Source organism: Echeneis naucrates, chromosome 19 (assembly GCF_900963305.1).
Source record: "Echeneis naucrates chromosome 19, fEcheNa1.1, whole genome shotgun sequence".
NCBI lineage: Eukaryota > Metazoa > Chordata > Actinopteri > Carangiformes > Echeneidae > Echeneis > Echeneis naucrates.
Genome location: NC_042529.1, coordinates 7482600 through 7505333, shown reverse-complemented (window position 1 = coordinate 7505333; position 22734 = coordinate 7482600). Strand labels below are relative to the sequence as shown.

The 22734-nt window shown below is 41.1% G+C and overlaps 2 protein-coding genes across 2 annotated transcripts; both read right to left on the bottom strand.

The window, feature by feature from the left end:
* Nucleotides 1-58: 58 nt before the first annotated feature.
* Nucleotides 59-2269, bottom strand: adrb1 (adrenoceptor beta 1). Its single transcript, XM_029527728.1, has one exon. The coding sequence runs from the start codon at nucleotides 2128-2130 to the stop codon at nucleotides 934-936; it is 1197 nt and encodes a 398-aa protein (XP_029383588.1). The 5' UTR covers nucleotides 2131-2269; the 3' UTR covers nucleotides 59-933.
* Nucleotides 2270-6066: 3797 nt separating this feature from the next.
* Nucleotides 6067-22491, bottom strand: nhlrc2 (NHL repeat containing 2). The gene is made up of 12 exons (XM_029527645.1): nucleotides 22323-22491; nucleotides 20396-20548; nucleotides 17993-18042; nucleotides 17150-17555; nucleotides 16060-16181; nucleotides 15832-15961; nucleotides 13969-14062; nucleotides 13447-13678; nucleotides 11145-11267; nucleotides 10790-10999; nucleotides 10216-10429; nucleotides 6067-8291 (listed from the first exon to the last, which is right to left on the bottom strand). The coding sequence occupies exons 1-12, from the start codon at nucleotides 22483-22485 to the stop codon at nucleotides 8029-8031; spliced, it is 2160 nt and encodes a 719-aa protein (XP_029383505.1). The 5' UTR covers nucleotides 22486-22491; the 3' UTR covers nucleotides 6067-8028.
* Between the last annotated feature and the right edge of the window lie 243 nt (nucleotides 22492-22734).

Genomic DNA, 22734 nt, shown 5'->3' with positions numbered 1-22734 from the left:
CAAGAATAACGCCCCCCCCCCCCCCCCCCCAAAAAAAAGGCTCATACAGTAATTAACAATGATAAATCCTTTTATTTCACAGAAGTCGACGCCACCTCACAAACAGCATGTAAAGCTTAAATGAGAAAAGACAAAAGATGAGGCTCAAATTCCTCACTTCAGTACTAAACACCACATACTATAATATGTACAAAGGCTGCTGGGAGTCAGCCCCACGGTGACCTGCGTAGTTGTAAAAGAGAGCTCGGAAATAAATTACACGCCTATTTTACATCAATGTTTAATATAAACAAATAACTGGAGTACGAATTGCACTTGCCTATGGCTGTGAGGTAAAACACATTGTAAGCACTACATGACAACAGTACAGCGGCTCCTGCCCGACGCTTTTAAACAACCATTTGTGTTGGGGAATTCAGCAGGAAAACGGGCACTCGGTGTATAAAATATCCACTTCCCCTAAATGCACCGTCCTCCGGAATATTGACTGTGACCAAGCTGCTCACCCGTTTGAAAGAAAAATGAAAACAGATGGAGCGTCTGTGCGCTCTTTGGCAGCGGCGTCGCCTCCTGACGCCTGTTTTATGGCAAAGTGCAGAAAAGCACGATAATTCGTTTTTAGGCTTGTTGTTATTTGGTAAAACTGACTATCTCAGACTAATCGGGACACTTTGGAACAATTGGTCCTGATGTTACTTAAAAAAAGGAGGGGATATGGCTTCCGGATATGCTTCTGGTGACTTGATGTTTTTTGTTTTTTTTTTGTTTTTTTACACCAAAAAAAAAACAACAACTGGACACTTTAAGGTTCAACTTTTGCGCATAACTTCTTCCCAAAAAAAGACGCACAAGCTGAAAGGAGCCTGCGCTGTAGTCGACCCTTCTCCGGGCTGCTGCGGATAATCCACCTCTGCACAAACTTGCTTCTTCGCCTCATAGCTGCGATTCGGAGTGACACAGCTTGGCGGTCCCCACCAGGCTGCTGTCGCTGTTGTCCAAGCCGTTGCAGTCCGTCCACATCCCCAGCGCGCCGGGCTCCAGAGGGGACACGAAGCCGCCGGAGCAGCGCGTCAGGTCGCAGGAGCTGATGTGCAGCCTGCGGTCGGCTTGCCTCGGGCAGCACAGCAGCCTCTTGAAAGCCTTCCTGAAGTCCGGACTCCGGCAGTAAATGATGGGGTTGAACGCCGAGTTCACGTACCCCAGCCAGTTCAGGAACACGAACAGGTTCTTGTCCACCAACTCCGCGCAGAAGACGCGCACGACGTTGACTATGAAGAAGGGCAGCCAGCACAGGGTGAACGTCCCCATGATGATGCCCAGCGTCTTTAGCGCCTTCTGCTCCCTGAGCGCCAGGATCTTGGACGGCCTCTTCTTGCACTTGGAGGTCAGGCCGGTCAGGGTGTTGTGAAACCTGCCCTCGCACTTGTCGATTTTCCTCAGCTGTTTTTTCGCCTCCCTGTAAACGCGGGCGTAAACAAAGATCATGACCAGCAGGGGAATGTAAAAAGAAATGACGGATGAGGAGATAGCGTACGCCCTGTTGGTGACAAAGTCGCAGCATTCCGGGTCCTCGTAGCAGGCCGTGTCCACGCTGTCCCGGGACCAGTGCATCAGGATGGGCAGGAAGGACACCAGCCCGGAGATGGCCCAGACTATGCAGACCACCGCCTTGGCCCGGGCTTTGGTCAGCAGGCTTTGGTAGCGGAACGGCGAGGTGATGGCCACGTACCTGTCTATGGCGATTACGCACAGGGTCTCGATGCTGGCCGTGACGCACAGGACGTCCACTGAGATCCAGAACTCGCAGAAAAAGGAGCCATACAGCCAGGAGCCGCGCACCTCCAGCGCAGCCCCGAAGGGCACCACCAGCAGCCCCATGATAAGGTCCGCGCTGGCCAGCGACACGATGAACACGTTGGTGAGAGTCTGCAGCCGCTGCGTCCTGGCTATGGCCGCGATCACCAGGATGTTCCCGAACACGATGGCCAGGACGATGGAGCCCATCACCAGGCTCATCCCGGCCATCCACTGCTCGGACGCGGGCGCGTTGGAGCCCGGCGCGTCCGGCGCATCGCTCCCGGAGCCGTTGTGGAAGTTCACCGGTGGGGACGCGCCTCCGCCGTCCCCCATGACGGGCCGCTGCGCTGTGTGCGGGACCAGGCCGGGCTCATCAACGCGGCGCGGAGGCAGCTTCCGGGTGGGTCGATGGTCTCACGAGCCCACAAGCTCGGTCCGAGTCCAGTGCTCTCTCCATCTGGGAGCTCCTCTCTCGCTCTCTCTCCCTCTCTCCCTCTCTCCCTCACCAGGCCGTGACATCACTGCCACACCGGACCAATCAGAGAGCTCAGCGGACAGATTGTCCTCATAGCGGAGATGGGGACACAAACAACAGCTGGAACTCCACAAGAGGACACACCCAGTCACGGTGCGTTAATATTAAATCTATAATCCGCATGAATGAATGAGCACACAGCAGTTGGACTGAGGTGAAAAGTTTGGGCTGCCAAATTTTGCGATTTTGCTATCTGTGAAGAAAATCTGAGCGCATAAGGAGCCAAATATGGACCTCCACAATCCACCATGGCATTGTGAGCTACAGGGAGTTCCCTGTTTTCATCACTTGCCATCACAAACAATATTTTTTTTCCACCAGTCCATTTTATATTTTTATCGCTAAGAATACATTCCACTGCCATCATGGGGTCGGGCCGACGACAGATCCTTGCCTCAGCAGCAGCTGGACTCTATGAAACTTCACAGAAACTTCAGTGGTGTTTAAAATTAAATAGCCAAGCAGACAAAGATCATTGTGTTTAAAAAAAAAAAAAGAAAAAAAAAAAGATGACTTGCAAGACAGGATTCAAGGTGTCTGAGCTTTGACTGGGCCAAAAGCAGAAAGTCAACAAACTGAGGAGAGCAGACAGTGAGGCTGAGAAACGAGGCGGGAAATGGCCGACAGACTGATCTGGTACACAGTCAAGTTCAAACAAAAACAGCGTTACACAAGAGAGGAAGTACCACAACACTTAACAAATAACATATACTGAAGCAAAAGTGCTGCTGCAGAAAACCTTCCTTCACACTTTTGTTTAATCTTTTGCATAATCTGAATAATCTGAATGAATGCAGTGAAATACATTTAAATGCATGCACTTCCTGTTGGGGCGTTTCCAGTGGAAGGCAGTTCGGTGAAAAGTATTTGCTGGCAGTTTTTCTGGGCGCTCATTCGGGTTCAGGAGCGCTTTGCTTGTGACCCCGATGACCCGACGTTTCTGACGGTGACATGACCTGACCCAAAGAAACAGAGCTCATCTGAAGGAGTCACTGCCGTGACATTGGTCTCTACCTCAGGCGCCAACAGACATCTGCAGATTGGGCAAAGGCCAAAGGGCCCTTTTCTTTTTAAAACCCACAGAGAGGAGGGGGCTGAAATAATCCCCAAAGCCTCTTCACTGACTGTTCAGATCTTCAACGACTTGCCACAGAAGGTCAGCTTCAGTCTGTATTGACAGAGTTTAAATTACACACATAGGAAATACCTCTTGTAACAACACTCACGTCCTGCTTCACTTCAGCAGCCGTATGTTCTGTGCCTCGGCCGATGGCACTCGAGTGTTTGTAGTTGACCCCAGATTTTCCCACTTACGTGTGACTTTAAACACAACTACACTTCATTAAGCATTAGCTTACGATTTGCTCCGAGAAGAAGTGATGTGTTGGGAAACCACTTGAATAAAACACCTTTTCCACGTTTCCAGAAAAGGAAGTAAAATATATATGGAAATAACGCCAAACTCAGGTTAACGGGGAACATTTTAAACTACATTTAAAGCAAACAGAAAAAGTGGCAGCACTGCTGGTTCACAAAGCATGAGTGGGTGATCCACTAACCATGTAACCATTTCCATTTCCAGCAGCAAGGGGGAAATAAACAACCAATGCAAAGTTACTACTAAACCATTCAAAGTATGCAGAAGATCAACCTTTGCTGTGGGACAGTCTTAGTGTTCCTAAAATCCTGATTGTGCAATCTGACTCCCAGCTTTGGCGTTAGTGTGCCCAGGTTTTCAGATACCAACAGATGTGCTGCTGAAGCTGTTGAATAATTGCAATGTCCGTCTTCCAGCTTTGAGAATCCCCAGTTAACTTTACCCTCACGCAGCCACCGATGTCGGTCAAAATATGGACATGCTGTAATTTGGGTGAACTGACCCTTTAGGATTTTGACCAAATACCTTTTTTTTTTTAAAGTTATCTCAGAAACATTGCCCTCAAATGCTTCAAAAGGCTTTTGGACTTTGGTGGCGTCTCTCAGAGGCTACATTTATAGTTCAGTTACACCTCTGCTGTAATTCAACTTTCCATATTTTTGGTGCAGTTACTCCCTCACAAACAGTCAGCTCAGTAAGTGACTCTCGACCACTGAGCAGCAGCTACCTCCTACACATCTCCACACAGGTTTTCTGGGTACAGCAGTTCTAACTTGACTGAGGAGCTTGACCTTCGAGTGTCAACACTAAAAAGAAGCCAAAGATCACTGCTGACTCTAAAGAGAAGTCTTTCTATTTCTTGCACTTGAACTTCCCCACAGAGGAGAAGATTAAGGTTAGCATGAATGGGAGCTCTTTTTGAGTCGGCATTCCTCCTTTTGCTGTTGCAGACTGGAAACATGGGAATCATATTTTTATCTCTTCTGCAGATATGATCTTAATGGAGCCAGCCAGAATAAAGAAGGGAGAAATCTTTGTGCAATTGAAAGCAAGCAAAAAAAAAAAAAAAAAAATTTGGATGGATTTTCTCCATCACCAAACCCTCTTAACAGTATTTAACTTTTACCCAAAAACCTTTTCAGCTTGATTTCATAACTGCAGTCACGATCACACCAGTCATCTTAAATAATAAATTAATTTACAGAGGTTGATAACAATTCGCCATTGTTGGCTTCATGCATCATATGAGTGTCATAAGAGGAGCAGGGCTTTCAAGCCCTTGAGAAAGCTTTTAAAAGCCTTTTTTTGTGCTGCTGAAAGCAGCTGTGTGCATTCATCAGCTCCTATCTGATATTTCAGATTCTAAATTCTCAAGCCTGCTTGTAAATTTGTATTTATTTGAATATGTAACATCGCCATATACGGCTTTACTTGGAAGGAGCATGATGACAATCTAACATGTGATTGAGAAGAACTTCAGTGGGGTATGCTTGTAAATGTGTTGGTACACCCGAAGGTGAGGTTTACTGATGATTTCATTGTGTGTTTGTGTGTGTATGCTTTGGTGACACAACAGCCTGAATCACACAGAGTTAATGATGCTGTCAGAACGACGGCGAAGGAGGCAGTTGAGGGGACCAGACGGGCGAGGGAGAGAGGTAGTGGAGGAAGTAGTAGCTCTTTTTCTATCTGAAGAATCTTATCTCAGCTTAAGGGGAATTATTTTTCACGTGTTTAAAGAGGAATTCATAATTTATCCCCATGATGACAATCTAAAACCCTTAATGATGCCTTTCAGATAAATTGTTCTATAATTTATGCCTGCCCTGATGCGGGAGATAAATCTTTGGCATTACGATGTTCGATGGTTTGGCTTTTGTGTTTTTTCACGCCATTTGCATCAGATAAATCAACTGTTGTATGCGCACACTAAAACTATATTTCAGGCCCCTTTTTGACCTGCAACATCTTTGGGTACGTATACATGAAAAATGCTAGTTTTAATTTCAAACTTTTCATCCTTGTATTGTAATCTTGGAACTGGGTGACACTGTATCTTAAAGCAATCACACGTCCTTTGTACTGTTCCTTAAAATACCAATAATCTTAAAACCAGTGTCCAACTGCTTTGGGGAAAAAAAGAAGGTATGTATATTACTTTAAATAATGTATTTGTATTTGTGTTCTTGAATGACATTGATGTCTTCAATAGAAATGTCCTAAATTGTAATTACATTTAAAGAGAGACATTTATAGTATTTTTTGGCTTTACTCCACATTGTCAGCAGTAAGTCTGTCATGTGAGGTCAGCTGACCCATTACCTGGCTCTGTGACCAATTTATGAAGAAGCAAGCACATTAGTGAAGGTTTATATCACACACAGAAAAGCTGCAGTCTTCATCGATAATAATAATAAAATCCGATTTGCAGAGTGCCATTTTTTGAACATACAAACTAGAAGATATAAAATGTTTTATTAGTTGTTTTTTTCCTTTGCTGCATTCCAGAGTGCAGCATTTAAAAGTAGATGTATTAACAAGGTACCTTTGAAGACAAAAGCATGCAAAAATGTGACCAAGACGGCGGTGCAATATGCAGAAACAGAGAACTTATTGCCCAGCAGCCCTCTGAAGCTCATTACTGTTCATTAAACATTTCCACAGGGTGCAGAGCAGCTGAGCACACTGGGGAAACATTTTCAGCTCATTTGGGAAAACAAAATGTGGGAACAAAACACAAATATGTTGTTATTGCTTTTGATACAATCAAAGTGTCATCAGTCCACACCATCCATACGGCATCACTGCTTTTCCAAGGCACATAGGCCGAACGATCCAAGCCAAATATTAACAGTCTGAGAAGTACCATTCTGCTCTGAGACACGATGACAGCGATGATAATCAAAACACTCTGCGACTCACTTCTGACAACAGCTCATGACTACGAAAACGAATAAGGGGCAATAACAACTTCCACCCCATAATATCACACAATAAAATACATGAACTATTACAGGGTCTCTTCTTTGGCGCATGACTTTCAAATTCTCTTTTCTTCGTGGTGGAGTGATGATGTATAAAAATTATATTAAGGGTTTTGGTTTTGTTAATATAACATCCCACGCTGTGCATAGCAAGCAGTAGTCACTTGTTGCTTATCAAAAACAGGCAGTTTATTCTCAAAAGTATTATTTTACGATTTGAAGCAAAGAGCGATCTTTGTGTGTCGTGAATAAACATCATTTGTCTGAGCAGCTTTACAGAGAGCGCACACAGACCGAAGCTTTATGCCAGACCACAACCTTTAAGAAAACGAACAACTTAAACTACTAGTCAAATTTAGACACATAATTATTAAAATTTGATCGAAGCCCCTGAAGGCAACCAAAGCTGGTAGACTGTAAACTAAAGGAGCCACACAAATACACACTGAAATATATTATTACAAATTTCATGAAGTAAATCAACACTTTAGTCCTGGATATCTTAAATATATTAGCTATTATAAAATGCCAGTCTCTGCATAGACAATATCCCACTTTATGGGATATTGTTTGTATTGCATTATTCCACTTACTATGTTTTTACTTGGGTTAGGGTTAGAGATTACAGAAATTTTTTGCTGTTGGGATTTTAACGGCGTATTTTTGAGAAACTGCCCGCAACTCTCCATTAGCATTCATAAGTAATGTCTGTGTGAGCAAATGAAGAGTAAACTTTCTTTCTCTGAGTTTGAATCACTCACCAATAAAATGTCTCTTTTTGTTTCCCGTGTGTAAATAACTCTTGAAAAAATGAAATGGTTTCAAGGATAAACTGAATGTTTCCACAAATTTTTGGATGAAATTTCCATCTATTTGCAGGTTTAGGTGAGAAGGTGATGTTACCTGGAGGCTTCAGCTTTCGCTTTGTTTGAAATATTTGACATCTTATATTATTTTCACTGATGAAGAAAGACTCTCTTAATCAGTATAATGTATATATACAAATGTAGATCTTTATCCTGCAGTCGTTTGCTATACTGCCTTTATAAGAAGCCTGTGGATGTATCTACTTTTATTCCAATCAATAACTGTCATGCACAGTAAGGAACAATTCAGCACTGATGCGTCATGTTTTAAACAAAGAGCTTCTGACTAGTTTAAATTGAAATTCTGCTGAAAATCAGGTTTGTGTGAAATGTATTTTTCTCAAAAGTTGTCGCCCCATCAAACACAATCCATGTTTGCTTCTTCTTGAGATCACAAGTTAAGCTGCTGCTGCCTCGGCAAAGAAAGTGAGGAATTTTAGGCCTTTTGACCAAATCGAGCTTGAGGTTTCAGAAAGCATGAGTCAGCACCACAGGGATCTCCTTCTCTCCTGGATTGGCACTTAACTGAAGAGGCAGCATGAAGGAGGCTGCTTTCATCATGCAGGCTTTACCTGCTTCCATACAGTAGTACACCCATACCCCCAAGGTGAGGCTGGGATTGCTGACTGCTTCTTTCATAACAGATGGAATTTTGGTTCGGATGGAGATGGGCTTGGACAGATCCAGGATGTCACCGGTAACCACCCTACTGTCTAGCAGCCACTCGTTACCTGAAAAACAGGGAGGAGAATTTTGTCCTGATGCTGTGAAAGGGGAAAAAATAACAATCTCCTGATGCACTCTGGTTAATAACACATAAATAGATATCTATCTCAGGCAACTGTGTTCTTGCAAGGAGGTGATTCACAAAAAGCAACACCCAATTCATTCATAGTTTCATATTCCATTGCAGATGTATGAAAGTATCCGTCTGGCATCCGAATTTATTATTGCATGCCTCGCATTTCACCTTGTGTACAAGACTGGCTTGAGCCCGTGTACTACACCGTGCTGCTAAATGGAGTTTGCTAATATATTACCCCAAAATCCCATAACCCCTCTGAGTCAGATGAAGTGAGAGCTGAAACAATGGAGATATTTTTAGAAACAAATATCCGCGAGTACTGAAAGATAAATCACAGTCAAAACGAAACGGCTACGGCTTCAACTGTGAGAAAATATTATTAGGCCAGAGAGACCGTCAAATCCATGCCAGCAGTGATTAATGAACCTGATGCCTAACGTGAAGTCCCAGGGACGCCATTTTTTAAAAAGGCACTAAAAAACAATTTAGATCTGGCATGCACTTCTGACTTGATCCATTAAAATTCCTCTATGCGCTCTGATTTGATCGGCATAAGTCTAGACTGGGTATAATCTGACGGCAGAGGATCACGTAACATAGCCTGGTAGCTAATTACGTGAAGCAAGGCATGTCGTCTTATCAAAATGTTCTAAAAATAGCCTGCTGATATCGCTGGCAGCATGCTGCATATGCTCCGAATAATGGAAACACTTTAGTTCCAAACCTAATGAACAGACCATCAACCATCACCAACATGATATCATTTCACACCTGATCTTAGGGTCGGGTTATGAAATGAGAATATCGGACAAAACTTTCCTAACATATGTAGCAGTCATATATTAAAATCTAGATGTTGCTTTACAAGAGTCCCTAACTTTAAATCTCAGGTGTGGGCCGGCAGAGTGAGGATCTGCTTTTCCTACAGTAAGAATGAACAAGAAGGTTAAGCATCATTCACTTAAATTTTTCTGACCGTATCGTGGATCATTGTCAAAAATAAAGCAGTGTGGGAGATGGTGAGAGGCTCTTATCCAGAACAGGGTCATGATAAATGCAGAGAACTCCCTCACAGGGAGAAATTATTCCAACAAAGCAGCAATTGAAGGCTTTTCTTCTTTAACCTAATTAAAACAGGAGCAGCAAGGTTTCAACCTTCCTTGCTTAGCAGGAGATACAAATGCGTCTCCACAGGAGCAGCTGATTTCTGTACTGAAGTGTGGGGTGGGATTGGGATTTGTCTGTTACTTCCTCAATTGTCCTCTTATATCAATTTCCCCTTTTCTGGCAGGTATTTGTCAAGTATTTGTCAATGTTAGCAAAGCCCTCCTCCGAGCAGCGGCCATTCAATCACACCCAGTAACCACAGCAGCTCTCTCTAGCTTTGGGCGCTTTACACAATGGGCATGGAGCCAGAGCCAAAGTGATTCATATTTCTGAGCGTTAAAATGCACAAGAGGGTAAGGGGAAGGATAAACTGGTGTATGTTGTGTGTGGGTTAACTAATTATTTCCATGTCTTCTCTATGAACAGATTTGAGCTGCAATAATCCAACGTGAAAACCTTTTCACCTGGTTGTTTCTGAATTAGTTGGCAGGTAGCTTTCTATCAGATGGTTTTCGGCTGCAAAAGAAGCTCTGCAAAGTCTAACTTTGTCTGAACTCAAAGACATGTTATTCAAAAATTCTCTTGAAATTCCTTGTTTGTGAACTGTGGAAAATGTTGCGGTAACACACTGATTCTCAAGATGCTTCTTGTGGGTGTGAAGTCAAATGTGGCTCGAGTTTAATGCGGAAAAAAAGATTTTCAAACATGAGATAACAATGGCTGGACTTCGTCTCACGTCTCACCCTCGGCAGACAGAGCCCAGCAGCTTGGGGCCTCGTCAGTGAGCTTGCTTCCTTCTGGAAGGGACAGCGTGAGTGACAGGATGAGAGTTTGGCCCGCAGACACTGCTACTGGTGGCATTGCTTTCCTGACAGCTGATTTGGGCAGCGTGGGGGCTTTGGCAGGAGCAGAAAGCTTTGAAGGTACTGAGTCGGTGCACTCCATGGATATAGGGAACTGGAGAGGGGAGAAATTTGGGTTCTTGGATTAGAGAAGAAAGCTGTTAAAATTTGCTGCGGCACATTTTCTCCCTATTCTTCTAGTACAAAAACAACCCAAAAAAAATAAATAAAAAAAGTCTTGTAATTCAGTCTGGAGAAGATCTGGAGAAACTCACCCTTGCTTTTATTTTCTCACGCACTGATTACTGCATTCTCAGTCAGAAACCCATCCACTGCCACCATTCAGTTCAAAATATTCAGTAGGATTGATTTTAAAATTATTATTATTATTTCTAGAAAGTTGTATAGGAAGAGTTTCAACGAGGAGGTGAACTTTTCTCAAACATAGGCACACACAGACACACACAAGTCTTACTAGTGAAACAGTCTTGGAGACGAGGTCAAGCACTTTCACTTGGTGGTTGTTGGTATCTGTCACGTAAAGAAGCTTCCCGTTGTCGCCGACACAGATTCCTCCAGGTTCTTTGAAGCAGGATTTGTTAAATTCAGGGCCGAGTGTATCTCCGGCCTCTCCTGTCCCTGCTAATGTGCTACATTGCTTTGTCTTTGGATCCACCACCTTGATCTGGTTCACAGAGACAAAATGAAACCAAAAGTGAAAACAGACAGTAAAAAACTAACAAAAAAAAAACCCAAAACAATGATGACATGAGCATCAAAAGTGAGTGCAATGCACGTTGAACGACAGCCTTGTGATGTGCAACACTTACCTTGTGGTTGTAGGAATCAGCCACATAGAGCAGACTTTGTTCAGGAGCCCAGGCAACACCAAGAGGATGCTGCAGCTTGGCATCCACCCCTTTCCCGTCTACATCCCCAAAAGCGAAGAGGTTCTGGATCAAAGAAGATAAAATTCAGAAGTGATCAAATGATATCAAAATGAAATAAATAAATCCTTGCGACTAATGTCCCCCAAGTTCAAGCTGAACACTGGTCAAAGTGTAGAATAAACAATCAAAATTTATGAACTGCTTAGAACTACTAACCAAATTTGAATCATGTTCATTTTTGAAGGAAGGTTTTTTTCAACCATGCAGATAAAGCAACATTGGCTTCATTATCTCAGTGTTTCCTGAATAATTCATACAGGAGCAGTAACACGGGAAAACGTAGGGCACCTTAATAAGAAACACCAAAAAGATGACAATATGTTTAAATTACAGAAACTACTGGGACTAGAATGACTCACCCAACTATGAATAGTTGGAAGAGTCATCGAGAAGTCTTTGAAAAGTTCTGAATAAAAGTATCATAGCATTAATGATGAATGCCATTACAATATTACGGAAACCATTTTTATGGTTATTTGGATTTTTTAAAAATTAAATTCTTTGTGTTTAATCTCTGAATATGACAGTAAGAAATTATATGAAAACAGTTTTTAATGCCACTGAATGGGATCGTGTTGGCCTAAAACAAACAGGCAAAATACAATTACGGTACAATCAACAACCACTTGGTGTGAGCTTGGGAAATAAATTTTTAATTGTATGTCTCTCTCTGTCACTTTGGACCAATAAACTAAAGAGGAATGTGATAACACATAAAACGTTTCATAATTTTTGAGGGTCAAGTGCTTCTCCACAGCTACAGTATCCACCTGACAATGATGGTTAAAAAAAAAAAAAAAAAAAAAAAAAAGCAGCAACACTATCCAAAACTTCAGTAGGTTTATAAGTGCTGAGGCGTTCACCTTCACAGCAGAATTGTGAAGGTGATAATAATGGTAAATCCCTCTGTCGTCCAGTTTGTGCGCTGAAACTAAGGCTGATGAATGAGGAAGTGCAGCTGGCCTGTACAAAGATACTTCATGTGTCTTAACTTTGATAGTTTCATTTGAAAATTACAGGCATTTGAAAAGGGTTTCACACAAGTTTTGGGGTGGAGCAAGAAAAAAAAAAAAAAAAAAAAAAAAAAATCTAAAGGGTCGCTAGAATTATTGGTGCTTCCATTTTTGGAAACAGGCTCATTTGCTTTCTTGTTAAAAGTTAATCAAAACCAAGCTCACGACTGTGGGATAGGAAGGTATAAACAGTTAGCATAAAGAATGGAAACGGGCGAAACAGCTAGTGTGGTGTTGTCTGAAGGCAACATCACCCAAACACCAGCTTCTCTAAAGTTAACCCTGTAAAACATTTAATATCTTGTTTATTCAGTCCCAAGAATAACTGAGGTATAAAAACATGGTGTGTCATGCACGTCACTTAGAGGAGGCAGTCCTGCTCCTAAACCACGGCTTCTTGTCCTTTTGTGACTTTCTCTCAAAGCCAGGCTAGCTCTGCTCCTAAAGTACCTGTTGATAGTCCCATGTGAATAGGAAGGATTAAGCAGTGCACAGATAAAACGTGCCGATGGAAATCCACTGCTGTTAAGACTTTAGACATAAGATGTACATTTACTTTAAAAGCTTTAATTGTGTTTAAGTTTTTATGTTAATTGTCTCAATTAAATGGCTAAAATGTCTACAGGCACAGGACATTAATGGCTTATTCTGGCATGCTGCCATGTAGAATAAACTGTATATGACTCTCCAGTTAATTACTCTGTATTCTCTTGGGTGACTACAAGCTTTAGAACTCCGAGGACTCTCCAGAAATACCACAGCAGGGCAGCTACGAGGACAAGAAAGTAATACCAAAAAATTATTGTTTTTCAGGCTTTGCGGCAGCAATAAGCACTGAAAAAAAAGAAAGAAATCACCCTCCCACAATATTTTTGTTATTAAAGCAGTTATCCCAAAAATTTTAAGTTTCTCAACCTTCTGTCAAAGCTGTTTTTTTAACTGTGTGGTCCTTAATATCAATAATAACGTCAATGATAACAAAATTTTCAAAATGAAATTATCAAAGAAATTAAAGTCATGTGGCATTCATTTGCCCTCTGTGTTCACATCATTCAAAAGTAACTGTTTCAACTGACCTGACCATAAAGGAACTTAATAATAATAATAATAAGCGGCGATAATTCAATACACGCAGACCTTATACATTTGCCTTTGTCCTGTATACCCACCAGTGGGTCTCTCTCTCCTCCAACCAGCAGCTTGACGCCTCCATCCTTCAGGGCAAGCGTGCGGATAGTGCTGCTTTCACTATCGGCCACATACAGGCATCTCCAGGGCTCCTCTGGGGCTAAAGCCAGGCCTGAAGGCTGAGCAAAGCCTGCTTTGTGGGGGTACGCATTATTCCTATTCTCCTCGTTGCCGCTGCCTGCCCATCGTATGCATGTCCCTGCCTTGGACTCACTGTTCATGTGGTAAAAGAGAAGATAATGATAATGACTGTGATATAGTGCTAAATATGTTCAAATGAGAAATGTGACTTTATCAAAGACATTCCATCTTTGATGATGTTCAACTAGGATTATTTCTCAAGATAGGGATTTCCCTAGCTGGTTTGTGGTTAATCATAATTAATTATCATTTCATTGATTTCCTCTGATAGAGTGGGCAGATTACTTAAAATTTTTTCTAGGCTCAGCTTTAAAGCGTTACTCATGCCAGGTGGCCATCTTGGTCATGGTACAGTCTCTCACCTCCCTTTGGGCAGTTTCCCATCTTCGAGGAAAAAAGCCCAGATCTGGTGAGTCCCTGCCATGGCTATCCACAGCAAGTTATCTTCAGCACCCCCTACACATGCAAATAAAACGCACAAATGTAAACACACACAAAAAAGTGATTTTACAGCCAGCTGACTGTGTGTCATTGCTTTTGGCTGCCTTAGAGGAAAACTCAATCATCCATAATTTCTTATTATTTGTCCTAAAGATTCGATGTTCTTTCAGGTGTTCGGTATTTTTACTTAGAAAGGTAGAGAAAAAAAAAGGATTAGAATTTATTTGGACTGAAAGATGAAAAAAATGAGTCATTCATAATTCCGATATGCAGTTGTACAGGTTTAAATGACAACACCAAGACAAAGTCCATATGCCACCTCAGATGGACATGCAGCACAGAGCTGAGCCCTTCTTGATCAAATCTGCTGGACTGTCAGCAACATTTTTGTGCGCAGTACCTGACCCGATGCCAGCATGGATGACACTGTATTACTTCACAGTTCAAAAGGTGCACGGTCCCTGCTTGGGCCATTAAATTATTCTGTGGCAGTTAAACCATGAATATGCAACATGTGAGTGTTCAAAGGACGATGTTAGTGGAGTTAAAGGTCTTATTGCACATCCTCAGGACATGTGGTGATGTTTCAAAGCAGCAGGTTATGTCATCCATCAGCCTGTGCAGGAAGTACAAAGACTGATTACCTCTCACTTCCAGGCAGGATGCAACTGCTAAATAATGATGCTAATGGAAGGATTGCTTAATTGTGACCAGTCATCATTTAATGACTATAAAAATACTGAAACTGTTAACATGAACCTCTGATGAGTAGGTAAGAATAAACAACACTGTCAAGCCTTCATCTTCTGTTTGCTGTCAGCTGGTAAACAATGTCACAAAGACAGTACGACACTTAGACGGCTGACAGTAAACACGGTTAACCTGATGCAAGAATGCAGCAATAAAAATAGATTGAAATCTAAAATGAATATTTTGTATCATTATGTGTACTTAGATATTGTTGCAACATTTAAAAAATGCGATTTAAAGCTGATAACTGATAAAGTCAGTCGTCACATTTGGTAAATTTAAAGGAGGAAGTTGAGGGGAGTGCAAAAGAAATTAGTACACACTTTGAAACAATATTCAAATGAATAAATAAGGCTAAAGCATGAAGTAATAACCTCGAGGCTGCTGTTAATAAAGGATACCAGCCCTTTCTGGAGAACAAAACAGGCTTGCCATATTAAGCAGTGGTAGGCAGCACTGATTCAAAGGTGAAAATACAGTACGAGTCTGTCAGAGGGCTCTGATACCTCTATGACAACAGCTCTTTGCTGACTGATTTTGCAGTCTGCAGTCTGAAATATTCACAGATAACAAGAGCGGATGGCACCAAAAGGCACACACTAACATTTAGAGATAAAAGGTCTGAGAGGTTCAATAAGCCTCCTTATATTACTTAGATAAAAAAAAAAAACTGTGTGTGGCAAATATATATATAAAAAAAAGATTTATAATAAAAGAACTGTGAATGCTGAAGGAAAAATAATAAAAGCAGGGCATTAAGAGGGACTGAGCTTTGATTTTGAAGTGGAGTTCTTAAATTACTTTGAAAGAATATAAAAGACCTTTTCAAAAAGTAGAAATAGAAGATGAGTTTGTTAAATAAGTTTATTATATTTATAAGCAATACCCAACAATTGCCATGCAATCTTAATGAGGGTGGGGTGGACGTCGCAGAGCAGAAAAGGGTAAGAGTAAGGGCAGGCACAGAAGTGGAAAGATATCAAGTTGTTGTAAAATGTTGCTCTTAAAGCTTTTGGTCCAAAACAAAAACTCACCGGCAGTGCCAAGTGTCACATCCCAAGGAGAGCTGATTGGCTGCTGAGGTCCTATGGCCCCGCCCTCTTTGTCTGTGCCTTGTACGCCTACACCAGCTAGAGTGCTGACTTTCCCCTCTAATAGGTCAATCTGACACACAGACACACAAACAGACAATCTGAAATATAAAGTCAGTGCCTGACAGAAATAGCAGTGCAGATATTTGGAGAGACACTGGTGGACGTTACCTTTCGGATCAAGTGGTTTTTTGTGTCAGCCACATACACAGTGTCTCCTTTAATGGCCACACCCTGAGGGGAGTTAAAGGAGGCTTCAGACAGGTCACCATCATGTCTACCACTTTCAGGCCCTGTGAGAGAAGTGATGACACCAAGATCTGAACCAAGATGCCACTTCGATAACACCTCACCCTTTTCAGTGGCTCAAAGCTCACTGCCAAACTCACTTCTTTCAAGATACCTCATGCCTTCAAATTGGATGGATACTGTTCAGCTCCAATGACAAAGCAACATTGTATGTTTCTTCTCATCATCTGCTGAGCTATCACATGTGAGTTTTGGCTGAAAGCTTGACAGGTTATGAAGAAACAGCAGTTTTTAAAAAGTCAATTTGAAATTACTTACCTGTTTAAAATTTTATTAGAGGAAAAAAAAGATTTGATGGATGATTTTAACTGATACAAGGCAGGCTTGCTTACTGATTTACAACCGGACCACTGGTGGTCTTTCATTTCTGTGGGTGGATTAATTATTTATATTTATGATTGTGGTTTATTTAATCTAATATGCTCATACTCTAACAGAATTAGGAAGTGATTGGTAAATTGGGGGACATAACCAAAGCTCATTGTCTGTCTGACTTGAAGAATTCATCAAAATGCTAACTTTAGTTCAGCTTCATGCTTTAGAATTCATTTCTATATCCAGTTAAATATCATGTATGCATAAGGATGAGGTCAACCCACAAAAATAAAATAAATCCTGTGTTTTTTTCCCCCTTCAATTTTGCTATACAGGCCAGTGCCAAGTTCCCACCATGTAGTAGTCCCCACTGCTGCCAACCTCTCTGTTGGTCTGGGGACAACACAGACAACCATGTGGCTCCTCTGAGGATTGTTGAGGCGTGTGAATAATCTAAAAATGTCATTACTGCATCATTTGTTGTTTACAACAGAAAAGATTCCTATTAATTTCTCATTTAAATGGAAACAAAACAGAGACATGAGTCTTTTCTTGCAAAAATAACAGAACTGAGGTTTGAGGATGAAAATCCAACCTTGAGAGATTGTACATCTCTATCCTGTATCCTACTTCTTACCTCCTATGACATGTGTCAGCTGCCCGGTAGAGGACACCACCAGAATCCGGTGATGGCCAGTGTCTGCTATGGCCAGTCTCTTCTTACTGTCATCTATGGCCACTTTCCCAGGAAAAGACAGGATGCTGGGTGGCAGGGAGTCTCTGTACAGCTTGATCCCCACTGTGTGAGGCTTCAGCAGGCCCTGCTCCCCGTAGTGACGGAGGGCGCTGTCAGTAAAAAGCATCATCCTGTCACGGTGGCCTTCGCCCACCAGGGAGAAGAGCAGGTTGCCTCGTGGTCCAACCAGGACCAGTGTGGGCCAGCAGGACACCTCCAGTTCATGCCAGAGACGCGCCTCGCTGTCGTTGACCACTGGGTGGCAGATGTCATAGCGGAGGACAGCGCTGCGAACGTTGGCGAGGACCTTTAAAGGGTTAGTTACACACATGAGTCACAAATATGAATCAAGGGCTGGGACTTTATGAGGCATTCATTCATAAATGAGTAACATCCATAACATGGCCATGAAATGTGAGAAAATCTTAATTTTGACACTGGTTCTTAAAAATATTTCTGAAATATTAAATGAAGATGAAATTAGTGTAATCTGTTAACAGAATAAAATATTCATATTGTCTTTATCTGAAATGTAAATAAATAGAATCAGTTCTTCGAGTCAGACTCAGATTCTCATACATGTGTAACATTACACATTAATAATCTTGCTCTTTGATTTCTTTGTAAAGGGAAAAGAGTGACACATTTTCTGGAAGTTTGCCATGATGAACATGCAGCAAAGAAAGCACAGCTAGAGAGGCTTTCGTAAAGGTAAAATAATGAAAAACACTAAAAACCACTTACTTTTTCATTTGGGAATTTGGCAGAGTGCACACCAACAACAACCAACCCATCTGTGAGGGAGATTAAAGTGACAGAGAGACAGGAAAAGAGCAAATCATAACAAAATAGGAAGTGGCTTTACTTAACATTGCCCCTGATCAAAAAGGCTATTTTGGTATTTCCAGGTCATGATTTTGCATATTTAGTTCCATGCCTTCACAAAAATACACAGACAGATATACTTCAAACATCCCCCATAAATACCTCTGCAAAATATGTTTTTTCCCCAAATCACATTGTCAACAAGTTGCATAAGCCTGATCAATGACAATTTAACGCAAGACACAAGCTCCACACACACGCACAAATGGATGCAGCAGCCGTCTAAAATTCTTGGGTGAAAAGATGATGATGTGATTTGTAACTGAAAGATGAACACATCTTCGTTAGATTAATTGCTCTCAAATATAACCTCACACAGATCTCACTGAGGTTCCAGGAAGTGCTGTAGTGCTTTGAAGTTATAAATGATTATTTTCGTGATTTCTCAGTAGTCATATAAGTTACCAAACACTATGCTTGTACAAATATTAAGAGATATTGCGTCTCACTTGTATTATGCAACCAAATATGCTCAATCAGTGGTAATGCAAGTTTTTCATGTTCTTTTTCAATAGACCCTTTTGTGGTGCTAACTTTCTGACCTGGCAGAGCTGATATCTGAGCTGATATCATGATTCACTCCCGCTTCTCCAAGCAGTGTGTGATTCTATTGAAACACATACACTTTTGTACTCATGTCATTCACTGATTAAAAAAAACAAAACAAAAACAAACAAATAGACAAATTTCTACAGAATATGATTATATAACATAAATGCTGATTTCAAATTCTAATAGCTGTTGGCCTGTTAGCCTTTTACAAAACACCTGCCTAAAACTAGTAGATTAACTAGTTGTGGATTCATATGCACTTAAGACTTGAAATCAAAAAGAAAATCTGTATATCACACAATTTAATGGGTTCATTTTAGTTTTGAAAAAAACCTATTTGAAAGCTGGTTATTTTTATACTTAAGATGCATAAACTAATGCTAATAATGCTAATATAGGTTGGTGTTGGTCACAGGTGAACAAGTGAAGCTTTTGCTTTAATTTAGTTTTCATAATGATTTTTTGGCACTTATCATACACCATTTCAGATGACTATAAAGTAAACAGATACCCTAAGTCTCCATAAATGGACCCCACAGGACACTTCCTCAACAGAAGTAAAAGCATGCAAATCCAAACCTTCGAACCCAACAGAGCCTGCGGTGAATTTCGTCACCCATGGCCTCTGCCAAGCAGTATAGTACCAGGACAGATTGTAGTGACGATGGGTGGCTGGAGGGTGGAGTGTGGGAGTGACTGGACAGGGTGGCTCCCACACCTCACTGACCAGAGCAGCAAACAGAATGTACCCATAGCGGTGCCAAAGATAAGGTAAGAATGATAGTGCATGGTGGCACTGCAGTTTGCGTGTTCTGAGCCCTGCCTGGCTCACAACTGAATTTCAAGCTGCACAGCTTCCTCAGATGATCCCCTGAAGGACCAGCAGGATGCCAGAGTCAGTCGGAAGTGACTATGCTTTACATGGAGTGGCAATATAAGGAACGTTACAGCAAGCTGCAGCAGGGTACAATTATGGGCCAACGGACTCACTGACACTACAGCTCGGAAATATTTTTAGTTGCTGTCTCTTCACAGCTGAGATAAGAGCCTTCATACTCATAGAACAGAAGAGGACACGTTACTGTACTGCAATTTTTCTGCCCCAGTGAACTTACACATTCCCATGACAAACCATGATGCAAAATAAGTTACTAAAGGATGTGTTCCCTCAGTAAGACATGTCAGACTTCTGTCTTTCCCAGTAAATCTGTAGCCTTACTTGAAAATGAAAATGAAAAGTAATAATAATTTTTAGCATGCCAGTACAGTTTTTCTCTCTCCATATTTAATAATTTAGCAGGACATAGTACAGCTATAGTTAATAAGAAACGGAGAAGAACCAACAATGCCTTGTCATAATGAAATGGCTTCTGCAAGTTTTGCTACAAGATACAAAATGAGTTATAACGTCATCTCGATTGGCTCCAGCCTTTCAGAGATCAAAGTGGATCCACTGACATGCAGGGTGTGTTTAAAAATCACAATGGAGCGGCTTAAAATTCATAGTTTGACAGTTTAATTTTACGCTGATTTTACAGCTATCTAGTGAAATTAAAATAAATATTCATAAATAAACCAAGCATATGCAAAACACTGTACAGGAAATAAAATTAAAGATGTGAAAGTTAGAGGTTAAAGGTACTTGACCCCAAGGGACCATGAAATTCATACTAGTTGATGCTTTACAAGATAAACTTCTGAGGTCCATACCTTTGACTGAGTGGTTCTTTTCGAGCTGGTGCAGATCAGGAAGGATGTGCATACAATTGATGCAGCAGTAAGTGAAGAAGTCCAGCAGCACCACTTTGCCAGCCAGCTCCTTGTTCAAAGACAGAGGGCCCTCCGTGTTTAACCATTCCAAGCCTGCAGCAAATCACAGAGTGGAAAATAATATTCTCATAACATTCATTATGTTTAGTCACAGTGCAGGCTAAGCCTTCACAGTGCCCATCAATCTCTTTGGAGGATGTTAGTAGCTGTCACAAATTACCTGAGGGTATCTTATATCTGTCCTACACATTGCACAGCATTCATATCACTTGAGGTAAACGGTTGGCCAACCAGATAGATCATAGCATCAACTCGGAGGTACTCACATCTTCAGAAGTGTAGCTATGAAACTATAAAAGTGTTAAGAACATAGCTTTGTGACAAAAAGCTAATCCAACAAAAACCCATTTCAAAGTGCAATCAAGATAAACAACACTTTGCGGTTGTTCCTAGCTGGCGGTCAGACAACCTCAGCCTCATATTCCTCTAAATATTAAAAAGCCATATATTTTAAGCCAGTCTTTGCTGTAAAGCTTTTTAAACTGTTCCTGGTGGGGTTAAGGACCTCATTATTGTTCTGTTAGCCTCTCTTTGGCAGTTTAAAGTACTACTGCAGAACCCCATCTACTGGTACTGTCAACATGCTGCATCCCTTAACAGAGGACATAGTATAGATTCAATCTGTCAGGCTCATCCCATCATCAAACTACGACTTCTAACTCACACCAGAATCCAGTAATTACCAGATATTGTCAATTAATTGGCAAAATTAATATTTATTTCCTATTTTTCCAATCATTTGGCATATCAGCTATATTAATATCATAATTCTTATTCCGATGATGCTATTGCTTCGAGAATAAAATTCTGCAAAAAGGGCTGAGGAAGCAGGAGTATTTTGTAATACTAATAGATGGGTGATTTGTCCAGAATCTATGAAAGAAACACCATTTTAAATTAAAACTGTACACGTTTAAAAGAAAAAATTGTCTTTATACTTCATATGTTGACACAGTCCCAAGTAAGAAAAATATAAAGATAGCAAACAATTTTGTTCTCTAATGTTCCATAGATTTATAGAGTTCTGATTGAAGATGTTAATCTCATTGGAGGACAAAACTATTCTTTCATGTCTGGAACTAGCTTCAGCCTGCTGAAAGAGGTATTGCTTACTTGGATAAAAATGACCATGTCACATTTTGAATAAACTGTATTACGAGTAAAAGCCTTGCGCTGAAAATCTCACCCATATAAATGTGTATTATACACGTTGATGAGCAAAAGTATGCCAATCTATGAACAATTTTCATTGAACAGATTGGTGACAGTGGTTCAGATTAGGCTACATTTAACTTGCCCAGTACTTTAGACCAAAGATAAATCTGAGTGGTCGTTTCTAATTCATGGGCAAAAGAACGAAACTCTTCTCTAATCTATGTTGACACATAGATATTTTTTACAGACTGACTTAAATAAAACATCATGGGTAGTTACAAGGGGAAGTTTTATAGACATTGAGATGTCAGAGTACAATCCACATGTTACATGTTTAATATTAGGATTCACACCACTGGAATAATCTGAATTACTTGTTTTTTAATCAGTCGATCATGTTGTAATGTCCATTCCTAGCCGTGAGATAAACATCATGTTGTCGGGTGAAAAGATAAAGGCAACAGTGAAAAGATAATTAACTTGTAAACTATAGACAAATACAAGTTAACATACAAATATGGCGTTAAGTGCCAGAGCTGTGTTTTTTTTATGCAGATACATAAACGCAAGTAGTGCCGGCAAACTCAAGTAGCTCAGCTGCTGGGCTCAGAGAAACAGTGATGGGCGAGCCAGAGCTAAAACATGGTCTAACCTGAGGGGAAATCCGGTATCTTCAAGTCTTCCCTCTCGTCCAGTTTTTTAAGATGCTGAAGCACCAAATTTTCTTTCTCCTGCGGTGTCGTGGCTTCATCTAATGCAAAATCCAGCTGACTTTGGACAGGAAATAAAGTAGAGAGGCTGCACTGGGACGCCATGTTGGCAACAACAAACTACCAGGCCGGTAGGTAAATGCACCACGTAGATTCAAGAGGGTGAAATATTTATAGATGTGAAATTATCCAGAGAGACGTGTTAAGATTCGAACCAACCATAATCAAATATCATGTAAATTAAACCCTTTGAAAATTATTTTTGGATATTTATTCAGCACTTCTACCCAAGTAGCTTTGCTGCAGATTTATCGAAAGTGCTACCGTGTTTCTGTGGTTGTCTTTACTCCTTTC